The following is a 27,190-nucleotide window of genomic DNA, read 5'->3' as shown; positions in this document are numbered from 1 at the left end:
GACCCCTTGTTTCACCAGGGAATGTGAAACTTGCTAAGTGGGTACAGGATGTGCATGTGGCCAGCCTTACCTTTGCTTTGTTTGGGCTCTCCAGGTATCCCAGATTTCTCTCTGCAACTTCTTACTGGGAGCCACCCTTAGGGTGTCTGACCTCTCAGCAATCTCACCTAGGTAAGTGCTGGCTCTTTGGAAAGCTCTTGTGTGTTCCTGGCTTTGCACCCTGATTAGCAGTAGCACTGTAACAGGAGGGATGGTATGATAAACAAGATGGAGTGATAAACACAGGATGGGTTCAACTTGTCCAGCTTCACTCCCTATAGTCAGCACCTGCTGAGTCACCCAGACTTATGATATTCTTTATCAGGATGCTTCAGGAGGAAACTCAGCCAAACTGAGCCTGAGTCATGGGAAATGGCTCTGTGTATCTCATTCATCTCCTCTTACGCTGGGCAAGGGCATGAAACCCACAAGAGCAGACACTGATATGAGAACTGAGTTTGGCCCAGCTGCAGCATAAATTGCAGTTTGTGCAATCTCAGGCTCTGGGCTTTCAAGCACTGGTACCTGACACAGTATGTGGTGGGAGAATGAGGAATCCATCATAGCAAGAAGAGTGTTCTCAGGACAGCTGCCTATGTAAACATAAAGGTGAGGGGGTGGGATAAAACACCTTCTGATACAGGGAAGGGGGTTGTCATCATCCTGGCTGCACCCATGCAAGGGGATCCTTCAATCTCTTTATGTGAGCACTGGGGAGGAGGAATATCAGAGCTCCCCATGAGCTGGACACCACTCCCTCCCTGCCCCAGGGAAGGCACAATGAGCGGCCACAGAGCGGGGTCACTCGGCAGTGCTCCCATCAGGGAGGAAGCCTTCCTGTGCCCCAGCAAACCCCTAGTGAAAGACAATCAGGCTCGCTGTCACCGAGCTAATTCCGATGGCATAAAAGCAGTAATGAAATTCACGGCAGGATTAGCCTCTCCATCCAATGGGCCGGCGCCACAGTGACATATCGTGCTTCTTGCCCGAATGTAACACACCATCTAATTTACGTCGTGTAGCGAGCGGGAATGAAATGTTCATAAAGAATTGCTGAATCTTGTCACCTTAACTGCGGCCCCGGGCTCTGAGGCATCTGTCAGGGAGAGGAGAGAGGAGAAGGAGGCTCCTGCCTTGCAAAGCTGCGACCAGGGCTTTGGGAAAGGGAAGATGGCTGCATTAATCTTCTGGGTCTGTGCAATGGAGACATAGCACATGGGGATGAGGACTCTAGGCTGGAGGAGGGGGGCTGCAGAGCTTCCTTACGTGTGCATGCTGTAGAGTGGTGTTAGCAACAAGAAAGGGGCTTTTAGAGCTTCCCCACCCAGAGAACTGCATGCCTGGGATACATGAAAATGGACCTGTGGTGGCATGGAAATAAGGGGCAGCATCCTTGGAGATACAAATGCTCGCAGCAGAACACAAGTTCCCAAATTCCATTTTGGGTCCCATGTGCAGGTACACACTATTTAGCAACTGCAGGTGTTCACCTGTCTGGGGAAGCACGTGCACAACCTTTTTGCTGTGGCTTGGCAGCCCCAATACCCCTCCCCTCCCCAGTGTTTATTTGCAGTTAATTTTCATGGATTCTAATGGCTCAGATCCTGCTAGGGGGGATTGTGCTTGCCTCTTCAGTCAGAAAGTTTGCAGAAAAAAATAGCCCTTTCCTGTTGTGTTTGGAGTAATAGCGTCTTGGTGTCCAGAGGGGAGTTGGCAAGGAAACAGGGAAGTTTATTAAGAGTAAGAGATTGAATTCCACTGGGTTTAATTGGAAGTGCTTGAGCAAACAGCAGAGGGAATTGTCCAGTCCAACTCTCTGGAAACAGCAGTACTAGCCCCAGGCTTCATGCCCATGGAGCCGACTAGTCACAGGGCCACCTTATCCTCTTGACTGCTGGGGAAGCTGCAGGGTCTGGTTTGTTTGCTTCCTTGGGATCATCTGTGCACCTCAACCTTGGCTTTCTATTCCATCAGTTGCTAAGGCTCCTACATGGGATCTGGAAATGCATAAGATACAGCATTTGGATTTGTATTTTACTTTGGAAGCTGGTTCAGGGCACAAAGTGTGCAGGTGAGGCATAAGTCCTTGTCCTTCCTGTCCTCTCCCAGTCCTCTCCCATGAAAATCTGGCTTTTCTCCCTTGGTAGGGACAGCACAGCTCCAGGCTGGGGCTCAGCAGCAGCTGGCTGGGCTGCAGGTATTGGGTATGCAATTTGCAACTGTGATATGTTTTGGAAGAGTAACCTAAACTTAAGATGCCTGCTCTGCTTTCCCTTTCCCATTTTAAAGCAGAAATGAAGAAAATCCACTTCTGGATCCTAATTTCCCATTTTAAAGCAGAAATGAAGAAAATCCACTTCTGGATCCTAATCCCCACACCATCCTTCAGGGCACAGAAAAGTGTCCAATTCAGATTCCCATGGATGAAACCATCTGCCTGCCTTGGGCTGTTCTGAATGCTGCCTGCAGAATGAGCTGTAGCACCAGTGTGCCTCCCCTGCACAGATAATCACAGGTATGCAAAGCGGTATGAAAATGTGCCTTTGTGGTAGCAAAAGGTGCTGAGGGCCAAAAGTCTGATTCCTTCCTAGAAAAGCCTCTCCTTCAAGACCTTCTCCCACACCATGCTGAGTTGAAAGAGGCATCAAGCATTCTCTTTGCAGATGAAGGTAAATGGGGGCTCAGACATTTGTTTTGCCTTGAATTCAGCTGATCGCTCTGCTGAAAATTCAAAATTAAAGAACAATAAATAATTTATTACTTTATTTACTTTAATTCAATAAATTGCTTTCCCACAAATTAAGATATATTGCTTCAAATTAAATGTTTCATTAAATCTGAGATTAAACTTTTGGGGGCTGGGGAAAGTAAGACTTTTTAATTTGGCTAGAAACATGAAAACTGCTGTTTTCCATTCTTTAATTGCAAACTCTAGAACCAAAGTGACACTCATTTTACAAAGTGTGGTGGTGCTGGTTTGGTCTCTGCTCCCACTCCTCTGGGAGATCAATGGGTTTCTCTTTCTGACTCTCTCAAAAGGCTGCAGACTTTCAGCTGCATGTCTCTAATCCAAGCCAAACCTCACACAAATGTCCTCTAATTGAAGCACTTTGTGTCTTCTAGACTTTACAGGGTCCTGTTTCTCCATAATCTTGCTTTATGGGTGAAATTGTCATAGTGGTTGGCTGTGCTCCAGGCACACTCTATGCTCTTTGTTTCAAATATATATAAGTTAAATATATAAGTTAAATATGATAATTATATAAATATATAGATTTAATTTCATTTGGTTGATGTCCTGTGCTGGGACACTTAAAGGTGGGATTTCAGCTGTATGCTATTTTCCAGTCTCCAAATATGTTCACCTCTAATGAACTTGAGATAAAACCTCATGTATCTGTTTTCTAGTGGTTTTATTTATACAGAGCTCTTCTGCAGATTTTCACCAGTATGATGGCCTAGCCATAGAGATGAATGGGACAGGCAGACTTACAAATGTGGAAATCTATGTAGACCAAAATGAAGGAGTTTGCCAGTTTCCTGGGCAGTGATCCTCCAGAAGTGCATCTAGCATGATTGAATCTGCTGCAGAGTGGGACTTCTGGGGCCTGCCTGGCTGCTGGATATTATTACCAGCTTTTGGAATTTATTAGGGACTGTTGAAGGGACTTCCAGACAGTTCAGCACATGCCTCCATAGGAACTCATGCACCTCTGCACCAATACAGCCACTGCAGAGCACTTCAGTGCTCTGTGACAAAGTCTGTGCTGCTCAATTTAGGAACAACCTGCACAAACACAGTTGCAGGAGCAAACAATTGCTAAAAGGCTTCTATTCCCCCTCCGCCCCCCTAGACTCTGCAAGGAGATGAACTGTAGGTGCTGTGAAGCAGTGTTGGAGGAATTCTCCCTTGCTTATCTAACCTCTGGTTGGGAGGCTTTGAATGGCAGAAGTGCTCAAAGTAGTTGCTTGTGATTCTTTGGTTCCCTCTTTGCCCATGGCTACAGGCACACAGCTCTGGGTTCTTCATTGTCATGGTATCTGCTGCAGGTTTGCAAAACTGGTACCATGGTTGTCTTTCACAGCAAGGTTAGAGCAGCAAAAGGAGTGTCTGAGATATTGGGAGAGGGAGGGAGAAGGCCTTGTGATGCCTACTCTGCTCTGAAGAGGATTGGTAGGAACCGGGGCAGAGACAAGACTGTGTGAGTCATTTCCTAGAGGGAAATCTTTCCCATGAGGGCCTTTTTGCTTTCAAGAGAGGTGTCCCTCTTGGGGAAAGGGCTGGGAAAATCTCCTTTTCTGAGTTCTCCTTCAGACACCAAACGACAGGAAAATGCCCCACGAGGAATGGGGTGCACATGAATGAGTGGGTTAACTCTGCAGGCAGGATTCCAAACTCCTCTTCTGAGCAGTGAATGATGCTGTAGAAGCAACCTGTAAGAACTGCATGTCTGTCAGCTCCTGGAACCCAGGTCACTCTTGGACTCGTTTGGTCCACGGCAGAGGGCAACTACTTTTGGATCTATGCATTGTAAAGTGCCTCTGTGATATGGAGAAAGGCACAGTCACTGCAGTAAGTGGGCTTTTGCCAGGAAAACTCTCTTATATACTTACTCTGTAACTCAAAAGTATTTACAGGAGATCTTGCTGCCTGTAACTTAAAGCTTTAGCGAAACAAATTGGAATTGCCTTCTGGAGGCCGTTGTTATAAATTACAGCCCCAACATCTGTCCACAACTGCAATGTCTAGACAACCCGTCTCGGCTAGAAGAGCGAGTGAGGGGGGTGCTGTGATCACAGTGGGGAGGGGAAGCAAAGTGTTTATGCTGGGGCTTGTGCCAAGCACCCTGGCTCATGCTGCCCCTCTGCTTTTGAGCATGATGCTTAAATCAGGATCCATCCCTGCCTGGCCAGGAGGGACTTCAGGGGCATTCAAGGTAGGAGGAGAAACATCTGCCTTTCCCCATTGCAGATTGATGCTAGCAACAAATTTGGCCCTTGGAAGTTGTGACTGCTGTTGCCTCATTTATTGCATGTTGAAGGATGTGAGAGAAGGCAGTGCCTTCAGCCAGGCTTGTTCCTTGTTTCCTTGGCCCCTGTGCAGCACTTTCGATAAAGAGGCCAGGCCCGTCAGCTGAACGATTGTATTTTTTTACAGTTCCTAGCGAAAACCTTCTCATTTATATGTAAAGTAGCCATTAGTCATAGCTCTGTTCCCTCACACTGCCTGATGTACAATCACATTTTGCAGTGGATGAATCTTTCCACACAGCTGCTCTGCTATGAATAATCCGTTGCTGGGCCCATAAATCAGAAAAAAATCATGCACCTCCTTTGCCTGATCCTTACACAAAGTCATATATTTTACATGAGGACAAACTAAATATTCATGAGGCTTTAAAAGGCTGTTCTGACTACAAGGTACTTGTTGGGGTTGTTTTTGTTCTGTCGGGTCAGGTTTGGTGGTTTGGGTTTGTTTTTTGTCCTTGTAAGAAGAAATCTTTCTTTCCCCTTTGCCACCCTTCAGGCAGCAGCACTGAGCTCACAGCAATGCTCCTCTGGACTTGTGTTTGCTGAAGGACTGATGAATTTGTCATTGCTGCTGTGTCAAGGACAGGCTGATGGAAGGTGCTGCAAACACCAAAGGACACATCCCAGGGGAGGTAGCAAGGTCTCAGAGAGGGAAGGAGCTGTTTTAAGGGTAAAGAGGCACTTCCAGATCTGTGCTGGAGGCACCTGGCAGGCTGGGAGGTGGGGTGCATGTTTCTGTATGTGCCATAGCCTGGTGCTCCTCACTGTGGCCTCTGGCAAGACCTCAGAGACTGGGAAGGCTGCTGAACAGTTGGTATAGCACCTGTGCAAGAATGTTGTCACCCTGATTTATTGTAATCCATATTTTTAAACAAAGCACCTACAGAGTCTATGGAAAAGACTGGGACCAGGGCCTCAGCATCTTCTGCTTCCCAGTGGCCCAGTGAATCTGGTGGGGGAGCAGCACCATGCAGCCACTACGGCAGGATGGGAAGTGAGCTCATGTTTAATCTGCTCAGGATCCCTGTAAGTATTCCAAACTTTCAGGATCTGTTCTCTCCAAGACACTCTGCCTTGGCCATCCAGAGCCAGTGATGATGATATTAGTGCAGGGAGGGCTCCCAACCCCCAGGAGGATTCAGAGATCCTGACAGGTGGGAAGACAAGACGTTTTCCACCTTCTATTTGCTGAATTAGCAGCTCCCAGTAACTAAGAGGGACCAGTCTCATCTTTCTCTGCCCTGGTCCACTTGCCCTTATGGCAGCTTTGCCATTTGTGTGGTCACAAGAAAAAGCCACTTTGACTTGTGAGCAAAGTGTTTAGTTAATATTTCCTGAGTATAATTTTCCTGCCACTATAGTCAACTAAACCAGCTTACTGTGCTAGCAAACAGGTTTTGGAGCCAGCAGAAGGTGAGAAGAAACATGTGGCTGTCAGAGACAGGAGAGAGGATGCAGCTCCCCTTTGCAGCAGCACAAGAGATATAATCAGCTCAACCTGTAAACGTTAATCTACAGCCTACACTACTGTGGTTTCTCTGCAGACAAGCCTTTCTCTCTGGTCATCCCCTCCATACGTGCAGCTTTGCATGTTTCCTTATACCAGGTAATGAGTACTGTCCTGCTCAGAGAACATAATTCATACTGTGTGGTCCTGGACTCCCTCCCTTCCCTCTTGCATGACTGAGTGTCCCTTTGTCCTAAAAGAGACCCTTTGTCCACAGGCTACAGGGAGGCATTCTGCCCTCAGTTTCCCTAGGCCACTGCACAGCAAGTGCCTTTAGCTGAGATGCCAGAGCCCTGTGTGGGACATGCCACCGTCACGGATAAGCTAGGCTGGAGAGGCTGAGCTGACCCACTGGGATGTTTCTGGTTGCAGGGGTCCCTGTCACCTTCTCACAAGCTCTTGTGCTACCAGAGATTGCCTCTGTGTTCAGCGCTGTGAAACACAGCCCCAGTAGCAGCTGCTGCTACTGCTGCTGCCAAGTTCTTGCAGGACAAAGGGAACAACAAAAGATTCTTCCACCAGTGAACTCCCTTCTTTTCACTTCCCTTCCTTTTTGCTCCAACTTGGAAAGAATGAAGCCAAGGCACTGCCAAAGTAGAGGAAAACAAGGCCAAGCCCACACAGATGGCAACTCCACAAATTTAATTTAAAATCATCCTTTATTATTCAAAATTTAAAAATTCAGGCAATAATGCCCAAAGGAATTGCACTGATTAAAGTTCCCTAATGTTTTATGGCCAAATCTTGCTGCTTCCACCATGGGTCACTGGGACAAGAAGTGAAACCCCTCTGGAGTGCAGAGAAAGGTAGGGCTATACCTGCTGTAGATCTCTTAACCACTTACTTACTGACCCAATCAGCTTCACTTGAAGCAAAGCACCAGCTGTTTCTTACCCAATTAATGACTGCCACAGCAAATTAACATGGCGTTACACCAGGAGTGGATGTGGTCCGCAGAGTCCGGAATGCACAGAGCAATATGCTATTGCAAAAATAATCACAGTAATATCTTTACTGTTAGGTAGCATCCTTCATCTGGAAGGATGGTGAGGCCCCTGAGCACTATATGGGCTCGTTTCAGTGCTCTGCAGCGAGGGGGTGGAGGGCAGGGTGGGGGGGTATGGTTGCTGTTTCAAGGAAAACTAAAGAGGAGCTGGTCAGGGCAGCTCTACTGTGGCAAAGACAGCACTGACTACACATGTCCAGTTCCTGCAATCCAAACAAATAATTGTTCGGTTGTAAATCTGTTGAAGTGTGCCTTCTCCCTGCTTTATGAACCACAGACCTCCCCAGTTGGTCTCTGCCTGCTGTCTGATGTGACACCTTGTTGGTGTCACAGCTTGGTGTGCTGACCATCCTCTCCTCTGGCCACAGAGGACTCAGCAAGCTGGTGGGTGCAGAGCTGGCCATTCAGCTGCAGGGAGCATCCCACAGTGGGAAGGGGCCACAAGGTCAGGCTGCCGATGCAGAGATCCAGGTGAGGTTCCCACAACAACGTGTCACTCCATGTTCAGCGCTGCTGGGCCAAGTGCTGTTTCTGGGAGTCCTTCCTCAGTCACTCTGTGCTGTGGTTGAGGCTCCTGCCCTGTCCCTCTGCAGTGGTTCTGCATTGTGGGGTCCTGATGTCAGTGTGGCAGAGTAACCAAGCCATGACCTTCTACCACCAAGTTTAAGTCCAGCACCTAAATACTCATTAGTTCTGGCTCCACAGAGTTCAGGGACATTAATCCCCTGTAAGTTACAGTCCAGACAGATCAATCAGCCTGGAGGGCTTTGGGACACTGGTGTCTAATGCTGAAGCATTACACTTTCCAATTTTCCAACAATTAGGCCGGCATCAGATATTATTGACAAATAAACCATGCAATCAAAGCCCTGAGCCTGCCACACTGCTACCAGGAGGATCCATTTACAACCCAAGCCAGCTGCAGGATGCCTGGAGGAAGGAGACATGGGAGAGCCCTGCCTCGAGCACCAGCAGCCCCTGCTTGCCTTCAGTGCTGTTACAGGAGCCCTCCCTTTGTAATTATAGGATTCCCTCCTTATAATTACTGTTATTTATATAATCGTGGTGAGTGTTTTCAGTGCTGTCAGCAGTCTGGAAAGTGCCCAGCCCCACTAGAGCCAAGCATTTCAGGCATTTCACTGCTCAGTCTGGGCTTAAAGCACGACAGCCAAGAGCATGGCTGGGTCAGTCCAAGAATGGCAGCCTCTTGTCCTGGTGACATGGAAGCTTTATTTGGGAGATTTCAATGCCCTGGGATTGTAGAGGGAGAACATCAGGTTATCTCTTCCTCCTTCTGGTAGACCACTGCTCTGGGAGCATAGATCATGCCAGCATCACACCCTGCAAAGGCTGACATTCCCTGTCACCTCTGCTGGGTCACTGGCTGCAGCAGACTCTCCTGGCACTGGATCATGAAGCAACACCTAGTCACATGCCCTGGGAGGAATCCAGTAATGGGCACATTCTCTGCATCCTCTGTTTTCTCTCTAATCATTCTGCCTGAAAATCTGGAGGAGATGGAGTGTTTAGAGAAAATGAGGGAAGGCACTGGGACTCAGGAGATACAGGTTTCAAACCTGCCTGAAGCTTCACTTTTGTTGCTGTGTCAAACAGGGAATGAAAACAATGGGTTTGAGCTGCACATGGACACACAAGTGCTGATGTTTGTGGCTGGCTTCTTTGCATTTAAATAGGAAGAAATTCAGAGTATCTCACTTAAAATGCAGAGCCAAATATATAAATGCAGCAAGGAAAAGGACCGGAGTGTTTTACTAGATGACAAATTGGCTAGAAATCAATGTTGTGTTTGCTATAGAAAAGTAAAAACTTATCAGGATTTTACAGTTGGTATTAAAATCACAGGAAGCAATTCCTCTCTGCTGCTCAATACAAGGCAGGTTAAGTTTTTGGCCACTGTAAAAAATGTAGAAAAACTGCAAAGAGATGGGACAAATTTAATAAAGAAGAGGATTAGAAACAATGGCTGCCACGTGAGCTGGTGTTGTAGGTGTGCAACAGAGAAACAGAGGAGATATGGTAAATATTCTGTCTGTATGCAGCTGCTAGTCAAGGAATGCTGATAAATTCTTGTTTTCTCTTAGCTGCTTAGTACAACAAAGAAAACTTGGTCCAATTTTCAGGGAAAATTGATCTAGAAACATTATTAGAAGAAGGGCACCAAAGCACCACGGGAGGCTTTTTATGTACAGGATGGCTTCAAACAAGTATCTCTCCAGAATTTTGTAGGCCTCCTTGATGCATGCCAGGGATGCAAATATTCCAGTTTCACATCCCCTGCGGACCTGGTAACTTTTCCCCAGACATTTCTGCACGCAGTGCAGGGGCTCAGTTTGGGTTTGCCAGCGCAATCGGCTCGGGCAGCCAGCACGGAGCGCAGCGGGAGCAAAGCGTGGGAGCAGCCGAGCCCTCCTGGGGCGCGTTTGGGAGCGCGGGGCTGTGACTCGGGAGCCAGCCGTACCTTCCAGCCGCAGGAAGGACTGGAGCTGGAAACTGCCCACACGGCACCTGCAGGACCTCACCTCCCTCCTCGCCCGCCCCGAGCGGCCGCGCCTATCCTACCCTGGCACCTCGCACCCTTAGGCCCGCGTTACTACAACCCCCGTCGGCCCCTGCGCTGCACACAACGCATGCACCAGCCGGCTCCCAGCGTGCCCCCAGGCCCGGAACCTGCCGGGATTTGTAGTTTTAGCCTGCCGGTCGGCCCTTTGCCAGGGACGTGGCCGGGGACTCCATTTCCCGTGGGCCTGCGGAGCGGCGCATGCGCGGTGCGGCAGCGGGGCGCAGTGGGGGGGGCGCGGGGCAGCGCAGGTTCCCGTCTGCGCTGGCTGCGGCCTGCACTGAGCGGGGGGGCGGCCCCGGCCCGGCCCCGCAGCGCCATGGACCCGGCCGAGGCCGTCCTGCAGGAAAAGGCGCTCAAGTTCATGGTGAGCGGCCGCGGGAGGCGGCGGAGGCGGCGGGGGAGGGTGGGCAGCTCTGCCTGTGGAGGGGCTGCGGGGGAGCGGGGCGAGGTGGAGCGGGGGGCAGCGGGGAAGGGGAGCCGGGCCTCGGGGCTGGCGGGCGGGGGAAGGCGGTGAGCGGGCCCGGGGAGGGGCGGCCTGCCGCGGGGAGGGCAGCGAGCAGGGTCCCCAGATCCCGGCAAGGGGAGCCTCGGGGGCAGGGGGAGGCGGCTGCAGGTGCCACCTGGGAGAGGGGGAAGTTAAACCGGAGTGAGGCAGGACCTGGCAGGGGGGCCCACAGGCACCGGCAGGCTTTGCGCATGTAACTCTTGGATTTTTTTCTTTATTTGTGCACCTTAGACTATCCTGCTATACTGCTCACCATCTCTCTGTAATTTTTTTTCCCTCCCATTCTCCTGCCAGATCTCTAAATCCTGGCAGTTAAGTGTTTCACCTGCTGCTGCAACAGCACATCACTGATAGAACTGCGGGGAGCATGTACATTGTTTAGGTTTTGAGTTGGCCTTTGGTATGGAAAACAGTACATGCATCCAAGATGCTCTTCTAATATGGCTAATTTCCATAGATTTGAGGCATTGTGCACTTAAACGGTAGCTTCATTCTTTCTTTCTTCATTTGTTGATATTTCTAAGCATTTTGGCCAGAAATGTAAAATTTAGAAATGAAAACAAAGTGTTGCCAACTAAATTGAATGTAAATTCTAGGTGCCCCAAACTCTTCTTCCCTAAGGATATAATTCAAATGACTGGCAGCACTTGCTAAAAGTTTGCTTTGGATTAGTGCTTCTAGTGGCACGGAATTAAACTTGAGCTTATCAGGAAGAAGGAATGCTATTAAATTGTCAGAACGTATGCCCAAAATGAAATTGAGGAAACAGTAGCTGCAAATTTTAATTTCTAGTTGAGCTTCAATACACTTGTTTGACTTTTGGCTTTTCATCTGGAAGAACTTGTTTCTCTCTTGAGACTTTTTGAGCCGTTTGCTAGTAGTCTCCAAGTTTGCCAGATTTATAGTCTCAGCTAGGTGAAGTGGAAGAATGCTATGGACACCTAAATCAGCAAGATAGCAATCAGAAGTAATGAATGGCCATCTTTGGTGTGGGATTGGCCAAAGGAGTGTCCCAGATCCTGCTGCACTTGTGTTTGGCCAAGCTTGGTAATTACAACCTGCCTCTAGATAGTGAGTTTCACATCCCAGAAAGTTTCTGCTGAAACATTCTTGTCTGCTGCCAGGCAGCATTGTGAGCATGCTATGCTGACTTCTCATACATTGCTTTTTGGCCCCCTGTGCTAAGATTTTCATTCAAGGGCTTAGTCCAGGTGGTTTGAGATTGTATGTAAGATTGGGTCTGGAGGCTGAGGGAATCCCTGTCCATCCTGCAGCTGGCAGGATGATGATGGACTCCAACAATAGCTGATATAGATGGACAACAACAGATATTGATGGACTCAACAATAGAGCTCCCTGACACTGGGGAGAGGCATGCCTGAGAGAGGAAGCTGCTCTTCTGGGATATGCATCTGTTAAGAGCACCAGATAAAGGGAAGAATTATCAAGACCAGGCTGCACTGAGAGCTAAAAGCTAACCCACATTCTTTCATGTTTTATTTAAGTGCCTCTTGTTTGCAAAATGCCTGTAAAACATACAGTGAAAGATATGACTTCTCTCTGTCCATTCTGAACTTTTTAGGGTTTTTTTTTTGCTTACAGGTTGAGAATAGAGTAAGCAAAGCTTTTGTTAAGCACATCCCAGGCTTTTGCTTTAGTGTGCATCAGTCCAGAATGTGGCTCTTCCTTTAATTCTGCTGATGAAGTGAAGTGTTTGTCAGACTTGGTGGGGTCTTCTGGTGTTCTGGAAGGGTGGCACAGATAGATACATCAGCATACAGGAGCAATCAGTTGCAAGTATCATCCTGGCCCTGCCTGGAAATGTCTTTTCTGGTCCATGTAGCACTCAGACAGTGCTCAGGCACTGCAGTAGTGGCACTGGTACAGTTATCCACACAGAGGTAGCAGATCAGCTCGTGCATCCTCTCAGCTAATGCTGAATCATTCACTGTGGATTACCTTGTCCATCAGAGTGTGTGATACGCTTCATTTGCATCTTCCTTATTAGGTGGCTCACAGTTTGGCTTGTGATGGGCTTTGCTAATAATTATTGATTTTCCCGAGAGCTTCCCAAAGAGCATTGTAGGTAAAGATTCAAATACATTTTGGAGGTATGAGGCCTATTGTCAAAGGCAGGAGAGACAGTTTTGGTTTTGATATGTGTTTGGGGTAGGTTTCATTTCATATTGAAAAGCAGCCCTCGAGGTGGTAGTTAGTTTATGCTTCTCTAGAAAACAATACTTTTTTTTCCACTTAAAAATGTGAAAACTTAATTTTTGTCATTGACTTTGAGCAGCTCTTTTGAATCACAAGGTACCAGGCAAGATGGACCTAGTGATTTGATTTTCATTTTAATATCCAAGTCTAACAGAAAAATGTCATGGGAAAGCTTCATCCAGTGCTAATATTATGAATTAAATTATTCTGCTTTAAAGCATCCATATTTGATGCTTTGAAAGACGAACAGTACTCTGTTGTTCTTCTGTATGTTCATGTCTCTGCAACTTTTTGATGGCAGTAGAAGGCAGCTGCCTTCTCGGTAGCTGGTGTTGGCTGGATTACTTGCCAATGAAGCAGTATTGCATTTAACTGATACCTGCTACATTTTCTGGTTATCTGTGCTGAGGTACAATATGTATAATCTAATATTTTAAGATTTAAGTAATTTATTTGATTTCATTTGCTTACTCAATTTACCTCTATGTCTTAATAAGACCTAATTTATTCCTGATGTTAAATTGCTGTGTATGAACACTACACAATACTAAGCCACCGCTCACAAAGAAAGACTGTTTTTGCTGGTGAATTAGTGTCTTGTATCATGTGTTCTGCACATCATCTTTCAAAAGTTTTGTTGGTGTGGTTTTTTTTCTTTTGAATGAAAGATGGTTCATAGATTTAAAGACAATCTTTAAAATTAAGTAGTCCAGTGTTCTGCAGCTGCAGCAAGGATTTTACTAGAGTGGAACCTGTCTTAGTTCACTTCAGCCTCTATTTTTTCTTTTGTACAGTCCTGCTGATGAAAGTACACTCTTTTTAAAGTACAGTATATAATAAACTGAAGCACTAGCTAAATAGAGTGGGGAATGTGCCCATTAACCTAAAAAAAATGCCACAAAAGTCCCACCCAAAACCCCCTGCCATAGAGAGCTCTGCTTTTATGCATTCAGGAATATGGGATTTCCATATCAAGGCGCTCAATAAGTAACTTTCAAGTTTGAATAAGTGTTTGAAACAGTAGATACAGTATTGAAAGTATGTGTGATAGGCTCAACTGAGACTTTGATTAAATGTCATAGAAAGTAAACTACATAAGCCTGCATAGAATAGTAGATATTTTTTCAAAGTAGCTTCAAATGGTTCTGTTAAGTATACGAATGTTCTGATGATTATCTTTTTAATTAAAATGAGAAATCTTTGTTTAAAGTGGCATTCTTTTTTACGGCCTGTTACAGTCTCTGTAACAATCATTTCTTAAGTCTGAACGTTTTTAATTCCAGGAATCCATTTATATAAAACTATGTTTAGACTTAATTAAGGAACGATTCTTACAAAGCTTGTAAATAGCCAAGAAAAAAAGGACAGAAAATAAAACTGACATTCACACTTAACAGAATGATTGTTACAAGGTATGTAATATGCTATAAAAATACAATAAAGCCCTTTTTATAAGAGTTCATATTTTTTGTTCCTCATTTTGAAAGGTATTTAAGAAAAATATCAAAGCTCTATGAAGCGACATCTGTTTTCTTGAATGGACTAGTGACAACTTCAGTTGTGTTTAATTAGCAGTGCCTGGAACAGTACCTGACCAGTTTGGGACCCCATCTAGGACCATTTGAAAGGCAAAAGCTTGATATTTAAAAGAGTTTCACTTTCTCAGTTTTTACAAATGAATTAATTTGCAATAATTCACTTAATTTCCTGGCTCATGAATAGGACTAAGTCAGTCTGAGTGTTCTTTGTGTTTTTTCCAGTTTCATCCCCAAAATACCATTTTTCTTTTGGTTTTGGGTGATCAGATTCTAGGAGCTGCTGATGGGCCTTCCAGTTTCACAGGAGAACCAGAGCCTTCTGGCTGTCTTTTAAGATGCATCTTTGGGTTGTTTTCTTGGTTTCTTTTTTTTTTTCTCTCTTTTTTTTTTTTTTTTTTTTGGTGATTGGGTTTTTTTTTTTGGTTGTGAGTTTTATTTTATTGAGGGAAAACTCTGAAGTTCATTAATTTTTATATTTGCATGTTTGTAGGAGCTCCCACATAACTGGCAGGAAATATAGCAAAGAATAGCCAATGTAATGGAAGGCTGAACGGTAATAAAGTTGGAATTTTTTTCCTGTTGTATGCATGTGTATCTATGGAACAGATGGGCAAAGGCTTATACTTTAAAAGAGGCTCTGCTTGCACTGAACCTATATAATTAATGGTGTCAATAGGACCATAATTTTTAAGACCTGTTATTTGTTAGCTATTTTTAAAAAAAAAATCTTTTGAGAACCTTTCAGTCTTTCCAGTAACATATTTGTGTCATGGACATTGTGGCAGAGAACTTTGGGTGTCCAAAACAAGGATGTCATAAAAGCAATGAGAGTAATTTTGTAAGCTGGGATGACAGAGCATTGCCTCTTAAATGTGGGGCTGCAAATCCTGCTTGAATATTAAACATACACTTACCAGTTTTTCCAATGGTACTGAAATAGCATCCTGTTTTTTTTTTGGTGTTTGTTGGCACTAGTATGTTGTATGGAAAACATGAATTAATTTTCTTCTATCCCAAACTTCAAGCTGTAGATTTTTCTGAACTTCATGCAGGCCTTTGGTACTTCAGTAACTTCACCCTTGCTTTTCTGGTAATGTTTCATTTCAGCCACTTTGCTCCATTAAATGTATGCAATTAGAAAAGCAAATGGCAAATTTGCTATCGCATCACTGAAGTATTTAGTTTCATAGACTTAAAAAGCCAAATTTGTTGCACCATGCTCTCCTCACTGTAATATGTACTATAAACATCAGAGAGAATAGGCTGACCTTAATATTTGCTTCTCAGACTAAATCGCCGCCTTGCAGCAGTTATTTCCCACTGAATAAAAAGTTTAATTTCACGCCCTGATTAGTGCTAGTATGTGCAGGTGGATATTTATTTTATGCAGCTAAACTAATCTGCCTTGGCAAATTATTTGCCAGTCAGCAGAGCTATAATTCCTCTTGAGTATTTGGTACTAAATTATCATTCTCATTAGTAAGATAAAGCAGACTGTTCTAACCATGAAGTTTGGTTAGGCAAAGGGCTTCCTAAATAGACTTTGGAAGATACAAGATGTGTGCTGGCCACAGTATCCTAAAATGGTTTGTGATATACAGAAAGGTAATGAGGATTTTAGAGGAAAAAAATAAAATTATTCCATAGTTGTGTGTCATGTCCAGAGGTCAGGTAGGAATGTACAGAGTTCAGAGATCACCTCTTAAAGAGGTGTCTAATGAAGAAAAAAATCAAATGGTCCCTTTGGTTGGCCACTGGAAATACTCCAAGCTCTGATATCTGGGCCATAAATGAGATGAAATATAAAGTTATGTTGTTTTCTTCTTTATTTTCAGTGCTAGTGGCTACTGAGGTAGCAGATATAATGACTCAAGACAAAAAGTTGAAATGGTTGAGCAAACTTCCTGGTCTGGTCTCATTTAAAATTCACTACACACTTTTAAAACATTTTAAGTGGGGATCAGATAGTATTTCCTGACATACAAATGTTGAGTGGATATATTTGTCAAGTGAATGGGTTCATCCATTATTTTGTTTTCTATGGATTTTACTGTGTTGGTAGTTTATTTGTATTGTAAAACATATTAATGAAAGGTGCTTATTTTCTGTTACAAGAAGAGTAATTTATACCTGGAAATTAGGAATTCTCACTAAGTATTGTATGAAGGGATCCCACTAAATTTTTTTCTTCTATATGGGTTGTCATATATTCTTCTCATATTCATTTTCTCAGTGATTACTGCAACAGTATTTAGGGTCATATTTAAGACCAGCAAAACCAGCAAGCTGAGCAACTTGATTTTTTATATAAAAATTTTCATGCTAAATTCATCAATGCAGATGGAATAGGCTGCTTTCTCACTTCCTTGTCTGCTTGTATTGCATCATCTCAAACTCCATACGTGCTGGTGAGATTTGTGTAATATTTAACTGTCCTCAGCAGCAAGCTTAACTGGTATTTCCAGTACCGAGTGTTTTCTTCAGTCTTTCTCATTTCTTCCTTACAATTCAGGAGATGCTCAACAAGGTATACACTTTATACATTTTAAGTGATTTTGCACAGAAGGGCTGAATCCACTGTGTGTTCAGCTGTGGAAGCTGAAAATTAATTGTAGCATAGCAGCATCCAGTGGCTACAGCTAAAGAGTAAGTGCTCAAAATACAATTAATAAGCAATCAAACATGAAGCTGTTTCCCTGACAGGATACTGATTAGTGCAGTGAAAAACTTCTTGATACCACAGAAATAGTTGAAAATAAACATCCTGGGAATTTCATTAAGTATTTCCTGCTTATGTAACGAGAGCTTTCTAATGCCAGTTTTTCTGAGGTGCTGGGGAACTCTGGTGTTGGACAAATGCTACCCCTGCTTGCAGAAAGACAAAGCTGAAGTGCAGAAATTTGCCAGGGGTCATGGACTGGAGGAATTTGTGTAAGGTGATTTGGTACACTGATAATAGAAGGCAGAATACAAAGAAACCGCTTCTTGTAATAGCTACCCTTGTGCTTCTGACCATGTTTTGGTTAATTTTACAATTGGCTAGCCACCTGTTAAGATAACCCATTTTATCATTAAACAAAATTAATTTTAAAAATGGCTTGAAACTGTCTGATTTTAATGGGATCTGAATATTCTTAGTTTTAATCTGCCTCATGAGGCTTGTCTTTCTTCTGGGAAGTACATTGTTACATCATTAAAATATCATCCCCTACTGAGAGAGAAATCGGTCCCATTCGCTAAATGGCAATGCTGAAGCAATGACAAGTATTTCTAAAAACTGCATTAAAATTCATTTTTTTATCTTCGATGTGCAAGTTCCGTGGTCCCATTAACCAATGGGTGCTCAGCCTATTTGCTGCTGTGCATGCACAGTCAGATTTGTTAGCTGGGGTGGCAGAAGGGTTCAGAAGCAGACATGGTGACTTATCATTTTAACTTATTTCACTTTTCTGCAATGATTTTGCTTGGAAACAAACGACTGATCATAATTTTGCACTCTCTAGCTACTTCTAGTCCTCATCTGCACTAAAAATTGAGAAACATCTGATTTAATTTTCCTTCCCCCACTGCTAAAACAGGGTCTTGTTTAGGCATTTTGATGAGAGCAAGAGAAAGGAGAGAATGAGGAAGAATGGGAAAGCTCAGCAAGGAGCCTTTCTAGTCTTCTTGAGAGAAGGACGGAAGTGTTTCCAGTCTGTGGGCAGGAGCCATGCAGCCTCTTGGCAGAATCCATTGGAGTAACTGGTTTGGACTAGAAGCAACAAAAAGGCATAAAGGCCTAATGCTGGTTTAATTTGCTTCATCCCATGGTGAGGAGGGAAAGGTTGCAGGGACATACTGTAAAGGAATGAAGAGGTTCTTAAGTGCAGTTGTGTGTTAGCAGAACAATAATGTGTTCTTTTAACAGTAATCTAGATGGACCTGTCTTCTTCAGAAGCACCCGGAGCAAACCAGATCTGAAGAAGATGGTAGAGAGGGAATTTGGGTAACACAAGCCAGTGCAGAACTCTAGTGTAAATTTTGTCATCTGGCTTTGTGCCCTACATGGGATTTTTCCATTTGTTGGAATACTCTCTCATGATATTTCAATCTTAGGGCATAGTTATTCTTAGAGAATTTTAAGAATTTTTCCCAAATACAGTGGGATGGATGAAACACTGTAGAGAAAGGTGATGGCTTGGATTGTAATCAGGGCTGGACTGTGTGCAGACTAGGAAAGAGTCTGAATGTTTCCATGCTTGCCCATACAGAAACCAGAACAGTCTCTAGTTGTTTCAGAGAAAAATGGTCTATCATGAAAGTCATACAATGTAGTCAGTCTCCCTCTCTACACACATCATCTGTAATTTATAGTGAGAGCAATACAGAATGGAGCAGTGTTTATGTGGGAGTTGCTTTTAGTTTATGGATAGTTGGCCTTGAATTCTGTCTATTAGGAGGATGTTGGCGATTCTCCAGGGGGGTTGTTCATTGGGACTGCTCAATGCTCTTCCTTCTTTTTTGCCAAAACTGTCAGCATGATTGAGAAATGCAGCCAGCTATCATTCATCTCCTGCAAATTAGAACAATGAGAAGGGGCTGTAATCTCAAGAAATGATGGATTGATCTTGTTTCAGAAGAGGAGTCTTAGAGGCATCCCAACAGAAAGAAATCCAAATAATGTTAACATTAGCCTCTTAAAATGTGACAGAAAGTGTTTTCTGTTGCTAATATATTCAAAAGGACAAAAATCTTCATTCCCTTTTCTTTTTGTAACTTTTTCCTTCTCTTGTCTACAGTGAGTCCAGTGAAGCAAATTAGTACTTTGTTACAGGTGTTTTTATAAGCAAGCATAAATACTCTGCAAGTTTTTTACTGACAAGAAAATATTCCTATAGTCTCATGACCTTAACATAAGAATTTAGGTAGAGATGATAAAGGGCCCATCAGTGAGAAAGCACTTGTCAGTGTTGGACTGGAATAGGTCTTCTGGAGCATGGGTTCAAGTCTAGAGCAACCAAAGTACTCTCTAAAGCTTTCACAAACTAGTGAAAGCAGTTGCTAAGTGGAATTCTCTTTGCTATGCCATTGCAGAGCTTTCCAAATTTGACTACTTTAAAAGTCAGAATCCTAGTTCTTATTTTCCTGCTTAACTCCATTCATGGCTGATTCATTCTCATTCATTCATACACCAGTGTCCTTGAGCTTAAACAGCTCTCCTTGTTCCCCTGTGTTCATCTGCAGATACTTGTGGAGAACAATCGTATTCTGCTCTGAGCTGGATCTGGTCAGGCCAAACCAGCATTCTTTAATTTATTTTTCCTTCTGTTGTAAGACAATTCCTGGAACTTTTGATCATCGTAGTAGACCTTTTTAACCAGCTGCAAAATTTGATTAGTCTCCCTGAAACACAAATGACCAGAGCTATACAGAACATTCCAGGAAATATTTTATGTATTCCTTGTGCTAAGGCAGTGATCCTAATTCCTCTCTTCTGGGAATTTTTTACTTTATACATTATCCTATAGTAGTATTTGCCATTTCCGTGGCCACATCTTATGGGTGAGCCATCATTATCTAATGAGTAACATATCCCAGAGCCTCTTTCCCTCTTCTCAGTTACTGAGTTCCTAATTTATAATGGAAATAATGTAATTTTTGATTTATATGCATCATGGGTCAGTTCTGTTACCAAATTTTCAGGATGCTTTGTCTTATATATTTATGTCTCTTTAATTTCAATAGCACATCAGTAATTCTTGAGTATTTTTGCCATTAGTGAAAATGTTTAACATTAATTTCAAGAATAATAATAGATTTCAAAAAGGGTCATTCTCTGTACAGCTTAATGGTTCCTTTTTCAAAATTGCCTGTGATGCTCTGCAGTTTTTAGTTTCTTAGCCTCCTTATAACTCTGGTATTAATCCTAATCCTCTTCATTTTAACCAGTACCTTCCTATCAAATGCTTAACTACTTCTAATTTGTCTGGACTTCAGTGATCTTCTTAAAGAAGAAGATTGGGTTAGTCTAGCACTAATTCTCATTTGTTCTAAATTGGGAGTAGATTTACTTGGCCTCCCATGGTGACTGTTTCATTTTGGCAATAGTTATCAGTACTCAGTCTCAGTAGATGTCCTTTCTTGGGAGACAGGACATACTGTTTGTCTATGTTTTGGCATTATTTTTTTTCTTTTTTGGCCAGCCATTTCTGCAGCATTTTAGATTCACTCTGGTTAGAATTACAGTTGGTTGTTCTGCATGAGGATGCTACCAGGGGCTGCCCCTTAGGTGTCTTCAGCTGCTACTGTTGCCCCAGCTTCATTCTGGCATTGTAGTCCCCCAAGACAGCAGGTGATGCTTTGGTGTTTCTTGGTTGAAGGAGGAGTTTGCTCTAGTTAAGCCAAGCAAAGGAACATTTGCATCCTATGCCAGGAATTGAGAACTGTCATGGAGCTGAACTTGGTACAGGGTATTTATATAAGGAAATGAAATTTAATATATTGTGCTAAGGTTTTGAGGCAATTAACAAATTCCAAGTTACTTCTGATGGGTGAAAAGGTTCTGCATTGTAATTGTAGCAGAGTGCTTTGTAAGGGAAATGTATTTAGACAGAATGGCCATTCCTGCAGAGAGGAAGTATTTTGGTTACTTTATTGAACAGGAAAATGTTTGGCTAGTGCTAGAGCCTGCTCAGAAGATAAGAGCTCAGTAGCTAAGCAGAAAATGTAGTGGAGTGCTGAAGTGTGCTCTTCAAAGTGTTTACTTCTGTTTAGAAAAAAAAGGTATTCCCTTTACAAATTTGTCTGCTTAATGTGTGAACTGCAGATTTCCTTCCAGGATAGTTGGTACAGCCCTGTAACCCATCTCTGTCTCCTGCATGCTTTTTTGTCTGTTAGCTAAAATTCAGCAGGAGATCGGGAAGGTGAAAGTTAATACTGTACATTCTTAGGCTGATTATGGAGATTGTCATTTTCCAAACATAATTTGGTCTACCTTGGCTGTATTTTTTTTTTAAAGTACAGGACTTTCTATTCTTAATGTTCTGAATTTCAGTGAAAAATCAGAATCCAGGTGAGCTCTCTGACTTTTCTAGGGACTTACAAAAAAGAGACACAATACTTGGAAGGCAGCAGCTTCATTTTATTGATCTCCAGACTAGCTTCCAGCTGCTGATTTATAGATAAATTCTTGTGCTGCGAATGTCAGTGTTCTTGTTGGATACTTACCTGGCACAAATTCAGGAAGTAGCATGAGAAATGGTCTTCACCACAGATCTTGCAGTCTTGGAGAAGGCTGGATATAGCACTTGAATTTCATACTTAAAGTGTCAAATGGTTGTCAAATCAAGCATGGGCACAAAGAGAATCTCCACACTGCTAGAGTAAGCAGGTTTGTGGATCTTGCTGTTACTTTGTTCTGAGATTAATGGAGTGCTGTCATGGGTCTCCATTTGTTTTTCAATACAGTAGCTTAGTATTTTTGTGAGCCCTAAAGAAAGTATCCAGGTGCTTCATGTTGCAGAAGTAGTTTACCTGGTCGCTGCTGCTCTTGAAGGATATAAAAAAACCTTGCATCTATTTATCTGTCAAGTTGTATAAACAGACATCTCCAGTGGGAGTTGGTTTTGAGCAGATCTCGGTCGAGGAGCTCAGGCAGATTCATTAAAGAGCTGGAGTAGCCATGTTCACCACGTGCGGTGAACTCATTAAGTTCACAGGCAGTCAGAACCTACTGTTCGAGAGTGCTGTGTCCTTCTGAAGGAGTTTGTATCAAACTGTGAGACCTGACAGTCAGCTGACTTAGTGTTTGTTCTTTCTTTCTACAAAATTTCACAAAGGACACACTTAAATATTGGCAACTTAAGCTTTTAGGATCAGATAGCACATGGGTTTTTCTCCTAATAACAAACAATGAAAGATTATGAAATCATGTGTTTGATTTTGTTGAATTGGACTCCACAGATCTAGCTCTGCCTTATTTTGAGTATTGCTTTGGGCAGTGGAGTCGGGGATCTGTTTGGGCCATGGAGTTGTATATTCTGTAATAGGAATTCAGTTTATTGCTGTAATGGATGCAAACTCATTACAAGGTCTAGGCCACAGGGGATACTTTACTTTGCTGTGGAAGTCATCTGAACTGGACAATCTTCAGTGCAACTGGCCATGCCCTTCCATGTCAGTGACTGACAGATCTAATTCTGCTTTTGTAGCCGACAGCCTATTAGTTAATGGAGTCCTGAATATTGTTACTCAGAGGCAGCCTTCAGAGTATTAAAATGCATTATTCCTGTTCTTCGCTTGGTATTTATCAAACAAGGTGTTAGATCTAATGAATTTAATGCTATTGTCAAATACTGTGTGTAGATCATGACTTAAAAGAAATGGTAATATAAGTAGCTTCATTGTTGCTTTGCAGTGATGGAGAGAGATGGGTTTAGTTTGCTTGTTTAAATCCTATATGATGGAAACCCAGAGTGAATGTCTTCTCTGAGGGAACAGGAAGCATTATGAGTGATATGATCAGATTAATAAGATCCTTAGTACATATATATTTCATACAGGTCTCTATTTCCTTCCCCCCCCCCCCCCCCCCCCCCCCCCCCCCCCATTTCTTACATGGAAGCAGATAAAATGCAGAAGCAGCAGTACTGCCTTGGAAGTACCATAGTAGGTTTCCTTTTATAATTATCATTCTTGACATATTTATCCTTTCTTATGGAAGTGAAGATGTAGATATTTAAGAACCCTTCTTGCACAAAAAAGCCCAATTTCCGCTCAGTACTTAATTAGCACTTGTTTATGACACAGCATCTGATTTGATTTTCGAAACAAATTGCACAGTAAAGAGGCTGATATTTAAACTGTATAGTAACCACAGCTCCAGCTGTGACTCAAATCTTGTAAGCCTTCAGGGGTTGTGTTTAGGCTTAGAAAATAGGAACTCAGGCCTGTAATTAAATGTCCTCTGAAAATCAGCCTTGGTAGAGAAGTGGAGAGGGTACCACTGAATTTTAAATTACTAACTTGTTCTCAAGAATCATTCTGTTGTTCTGGGCTTTGCTAGGGACTGCAGAAATCAAATGGATTAAAAATGGAAGAGTAGATTACTAAAGGAGAAAAAGTCAGGGGTTGCAGACAAAGAAATGAGAAAAGCTATTTTGGCTCCCCAGTTTATAGACAGATGCAATATATATAATGCTAATATATGGCTAACATACAGAAAACAAGTTCTGTGGACACCAGAAAGACTAGAGAGTTAAGATTTCATACACAGTAAAATTGCATTTCAGAACTGTGAGTAAGGTGCTGATGGTTGTGGAATAAGCCATCTGGGATAATGGAAGGCTCATTTTTAAAGCAAGGCCTCAATAATAAACATGAATGTCTTGGAAAAGGAAATAAACTAGGTTAGATTACAAATTAGTCACTCACCTAAATCAAAATGTGAAATATTCACAGAATAGCATGATATAAATTAGCAGTTAGAGTGCTTTCAGAGTTACTTTTTGAGGAAAGCAATCACTACTGATGCTATTGAAAAGGAGAGCAAAATTCCCCTAGCAGCCTGACTTCTAGTCAAGGAAAATGCTGGAGCTGATGCTAAGAGAAAATACTGTGCTTATGAATGGTATTGAACCATGAGCATAAATGATGCGTGGTCATGAAAATACAAAAATGAGTAGGTCTTGCGGGGCAATTAATTGTATTGCTGGTAGAATTGCTTTGAATGGGTCATAATCAAGGAAGATTTTAGTGTTGATTTATAAATTAATACAGCTTCCAAACAAGACCATTTTCTGGATCCCACGTATTTTTAAGGCTGGGGGAAAGGGGGGCTTTTTTATTTTATTTTTTAAAATTGACAGTCCTCTTACAGTCCTGTCTGCTGTCATTGGGATACTGCAATTCAGAATATTGTAACCAGATATATTACTTTAATTGCCTCTCTTTGCTGAAGAATGCATTCCTCAGGGTCATTTACAGTGTACCTGGGAAAACCACAGAAATTTATAATTTAGGAGATTGGCTGAACTTTTAGAACCAGTCATCAATTGGAGAAATTTTAATTAAATTATGCTTTTCTGCTGTGCTTGTTTTGATGTAAATGGGGGCTCACTTCTGCAAATATCCCACCTTAATGGCATAAGCAGAAGTATGTAGGTAATGACACACATACCTTGTACTGGCAAAATTTGCTTCTCTCCAGTGTAGTCTCTCATTTCTTCTTAAATGATAGTAGGTTTATCAAATGAGGAGAGGAGACATACCTCATTGAGAGGACTTTGCAAATACAGTGTTGAGGGATGAGTGATGGGTCTTAGTTTCTCCTGTTTTTATGTTTCACTTGTCAGCATTGAAAAATAAATTGGGTTTACAGTAGCTGCTAGTCCGACAAAAGTCCTGATTTCTTTCATTACAATATTCAAGCAACTTTACTTTAAAGTCACAAAAAAAAGTGCTGGGGAGAGTTGTCTAAATAGAAATACAGAGTTATCTTTGATGCTGGAAACAATTCTGCTGAAGAGTAATCCTGTTGCTGGCAACAGATTAGTTAATACACTTACATATTTGCAGGACCAGGGTCTTCAAATTAAATGGTCCAAGTCAGTGTCTTTAAATAAATTATTCAGACTACTGTGGACTGGTGGGCTAGCAAGTGTTAAGGAGCCCGCTGGTCTGAAGAGCTTGACTGTTATTCTTTAATTTGTAGGTTAAGTGACAGAAACAGAAACAAATGAAGTAATTTTTCACAATTTATTGTGAATACAATTTGTTTCTAACATCACAACAACCTATTCAGGTCTCTCTACATGTGACACTGATTTCAAATGATTGTTATTTCTACTTATGAGTACTTCTAGTTTTTTTCCTGGATAGATATATATGGGCTATGCTACTTTGAAAAAGAAACTGAAGCACTTGAGGCAGAAGGTAAAATGTGTATTTCTGTAGTGCTCTTGCTAGATATACAGCACTTCATATAGTTTTTTCCATTTCTAAAGCACATAGAAATCTCAAGAGCTCCTCTCAGCAAACCTGTGAGGTGGGTTAAATGAGTGTTGTCCCCATTTTACAGTCGTAGAGAGACTAACCACCCATGACGTTAGTGCTGAAGGAAGGCTTAGGTCTTGGAGGATGATGCTTCTAGCGGTGTGAGAAGTCTCCTAAAACATAGTTTGTTAATGTGTTAAGCATTGCAAGTCCAAACGCAGCAGGTGAATGCAGTAACCAGACATACTTGACTTTAATTTATCACACAATGATGGTTATTAAAATTCATGTTCAACTGAGATCATTGGCTAGGACACCGGGGCATAATCTTACTCCTACTTTGAAAGATTTAGGAGGATTTAAATTCAAACTGGAGAGAAGCAAAAATAACAAGTGCTTAAAGTATACTGTAAAATCCTGAGTGTGTACTTCTCTTTAGACGCAAGATTTTAGTCTGCTCTATTTCTTATTTTATTTTCAAATTCAAAGGCTACCCACCATAGGTGTGAAGGTTTGTCATTCAGCCATAACACTTTTTTTCTCTCCAACAAATTTTATTTCCTGGTGTTACAAGTACCAAAGTGGATGCAGTTTGTACAAACTAAATACTGTGTTGACTCAAGAACAAGTGAAAGTAAGCTTATCTTTAATAGAGCCATTCTGAAAATTAGTAAGATTTTTCCAACCTTCCAGGAGGAAGGAGTGGTAGGGGCACACATCTGATTTGGAGGGGAGGTACTGTGAATTAAGAAAGGGATTGTGAAGTAGTTTCACGGAGTAAGAAAAATCTCTGGACTTGGTGTTTGCAGATGCTCTATCTGATCCTGTTGCTTAGATGTGATTTTAATTTCTAAGCATCTCCTCTTTTTGGAGGGAGGGGGGACACTTGAATCCACTTCAATGAGGGAGTATCTTTGAACTATAAATAAATGTCATGCCAGACAGTGTTTTGGGGTTTGTTACGCACTTTTTCCTAGCTGTAAGTTATGCTATATGTGTTTTGTGCTTCTAGAACAATTTGATGTCTTGCTTTTTCTCCAAGTCAATAAAGCATGAAAACCGTAAATGGGGGAGGAGATTATATTTGTCTGTTGATTTGAGGCATAATTTATGACTGTGTGTAAGTATAATAACCTGTTACCCTAGTATTAAGGCTGCACCTCTTTGGGAATTTTCTGTCATCTCTTTGTGTTGTCCAGTGTCTGGTCTGACCATGTTGAGGATGGTAACTGAAAGCACTCATAGCTTGACTACTGCCGTTTTGACACCATTTGCTTTTTATGTAGTGTCAAAAGCATTAATGACCATTAGTCTTTGCTATTGCACCCACCACAGAGTTTGTGCTTATCCAAGTTCATTTTTGTGGAAATTAAAAAAAAAATACCTATATAGTCTGAGCTGAAATGTAAAATGGTGGAAAACATAAAAATAGTGTCTTTATTTAAAAGGTGTTCTTGAAGCAGCTAATATCAGAGCATTAAACAAGAACTAATTTGGGGACTAAACCTTCATATGCGACTTTAAAAAAATCTGCATTGTTTAAAGTGCTCCGGAATTTAGACTTAGGTTAGCTAGGTCCCAGTGTAAAAGGAGGTCTCTCTTTATGTCTATTCTCTCCTAGCCCCGAATACACATGCCAAAAGATGGATTTCAACTTATATCTTCTGGATACCAAGCATGGCTAAAGCAGGTTGGACTGTATTATTGTTATTCATCTCATGTGAGGGACCGTGTTAGACACCTGTGCTTGTCTCATTAGTGAAGTACATAAATGAGGGTGTAATGAAGTTACAGT

The 27,190-nt window shown here is 42.4% G+C and overlaps 1 protein-coding gene across 6 annotated transcripts in view; it reads left to right on the top strand.

The window, feature by feature from the left end:
• Positions 1 to 10,216: 10,216 nt before the first annotated feature.
• The window catches only part of BTRC (beta-transducin repeat containing E3 ubiquitin protein ligase), a 114,517-nt gene continuing 97,543 nt past the window's right edge, over positions 10,217 to 27,190 (top strand). For 3 of the 6 annotated variants that reach the window (XM_030276282.4, XM_030276281.4, XM_002192864.7), the window contains exons 1-2: positions 10,217 to 10,528; positions 27,017 to 27,085. In XM_030276282.4, the coding sequence (XP_030132142.4) occupies positions 10,232 to 10,528; positions 27,017 to 27,085 (366 nt within the window). In that variant the 5' untranslated portion in view covers positions 10,217 to 10,231. The remainder of the gene's footprint in view (positions 10,529 to 27,016; positions 27,086 to 27,190) is intronic. The other 3 variants (XM_012574639.5, XM_072931196.1, XM_012574638.5) reach the window with 1 other exon arrangement.

Source organism: Taeniopygia guttata, chromosome 6 (assembly GCF_048771995.1).
Source record: "Taeniopygia guttata chromosome 6, bTaeGut7.mat, whole genome shotgun sequence".
Lineage (NCBI taxonomy): Eukaryota > Metazoa > Chordata > Aves > Passeriformes > Estrildidae > Taeniopygia > Taeniopygia guttata.
Note: the sequence above shows the minus strand (reverse complement) of the source record. Positions and strands in the feature narration are given on the sequence as shown.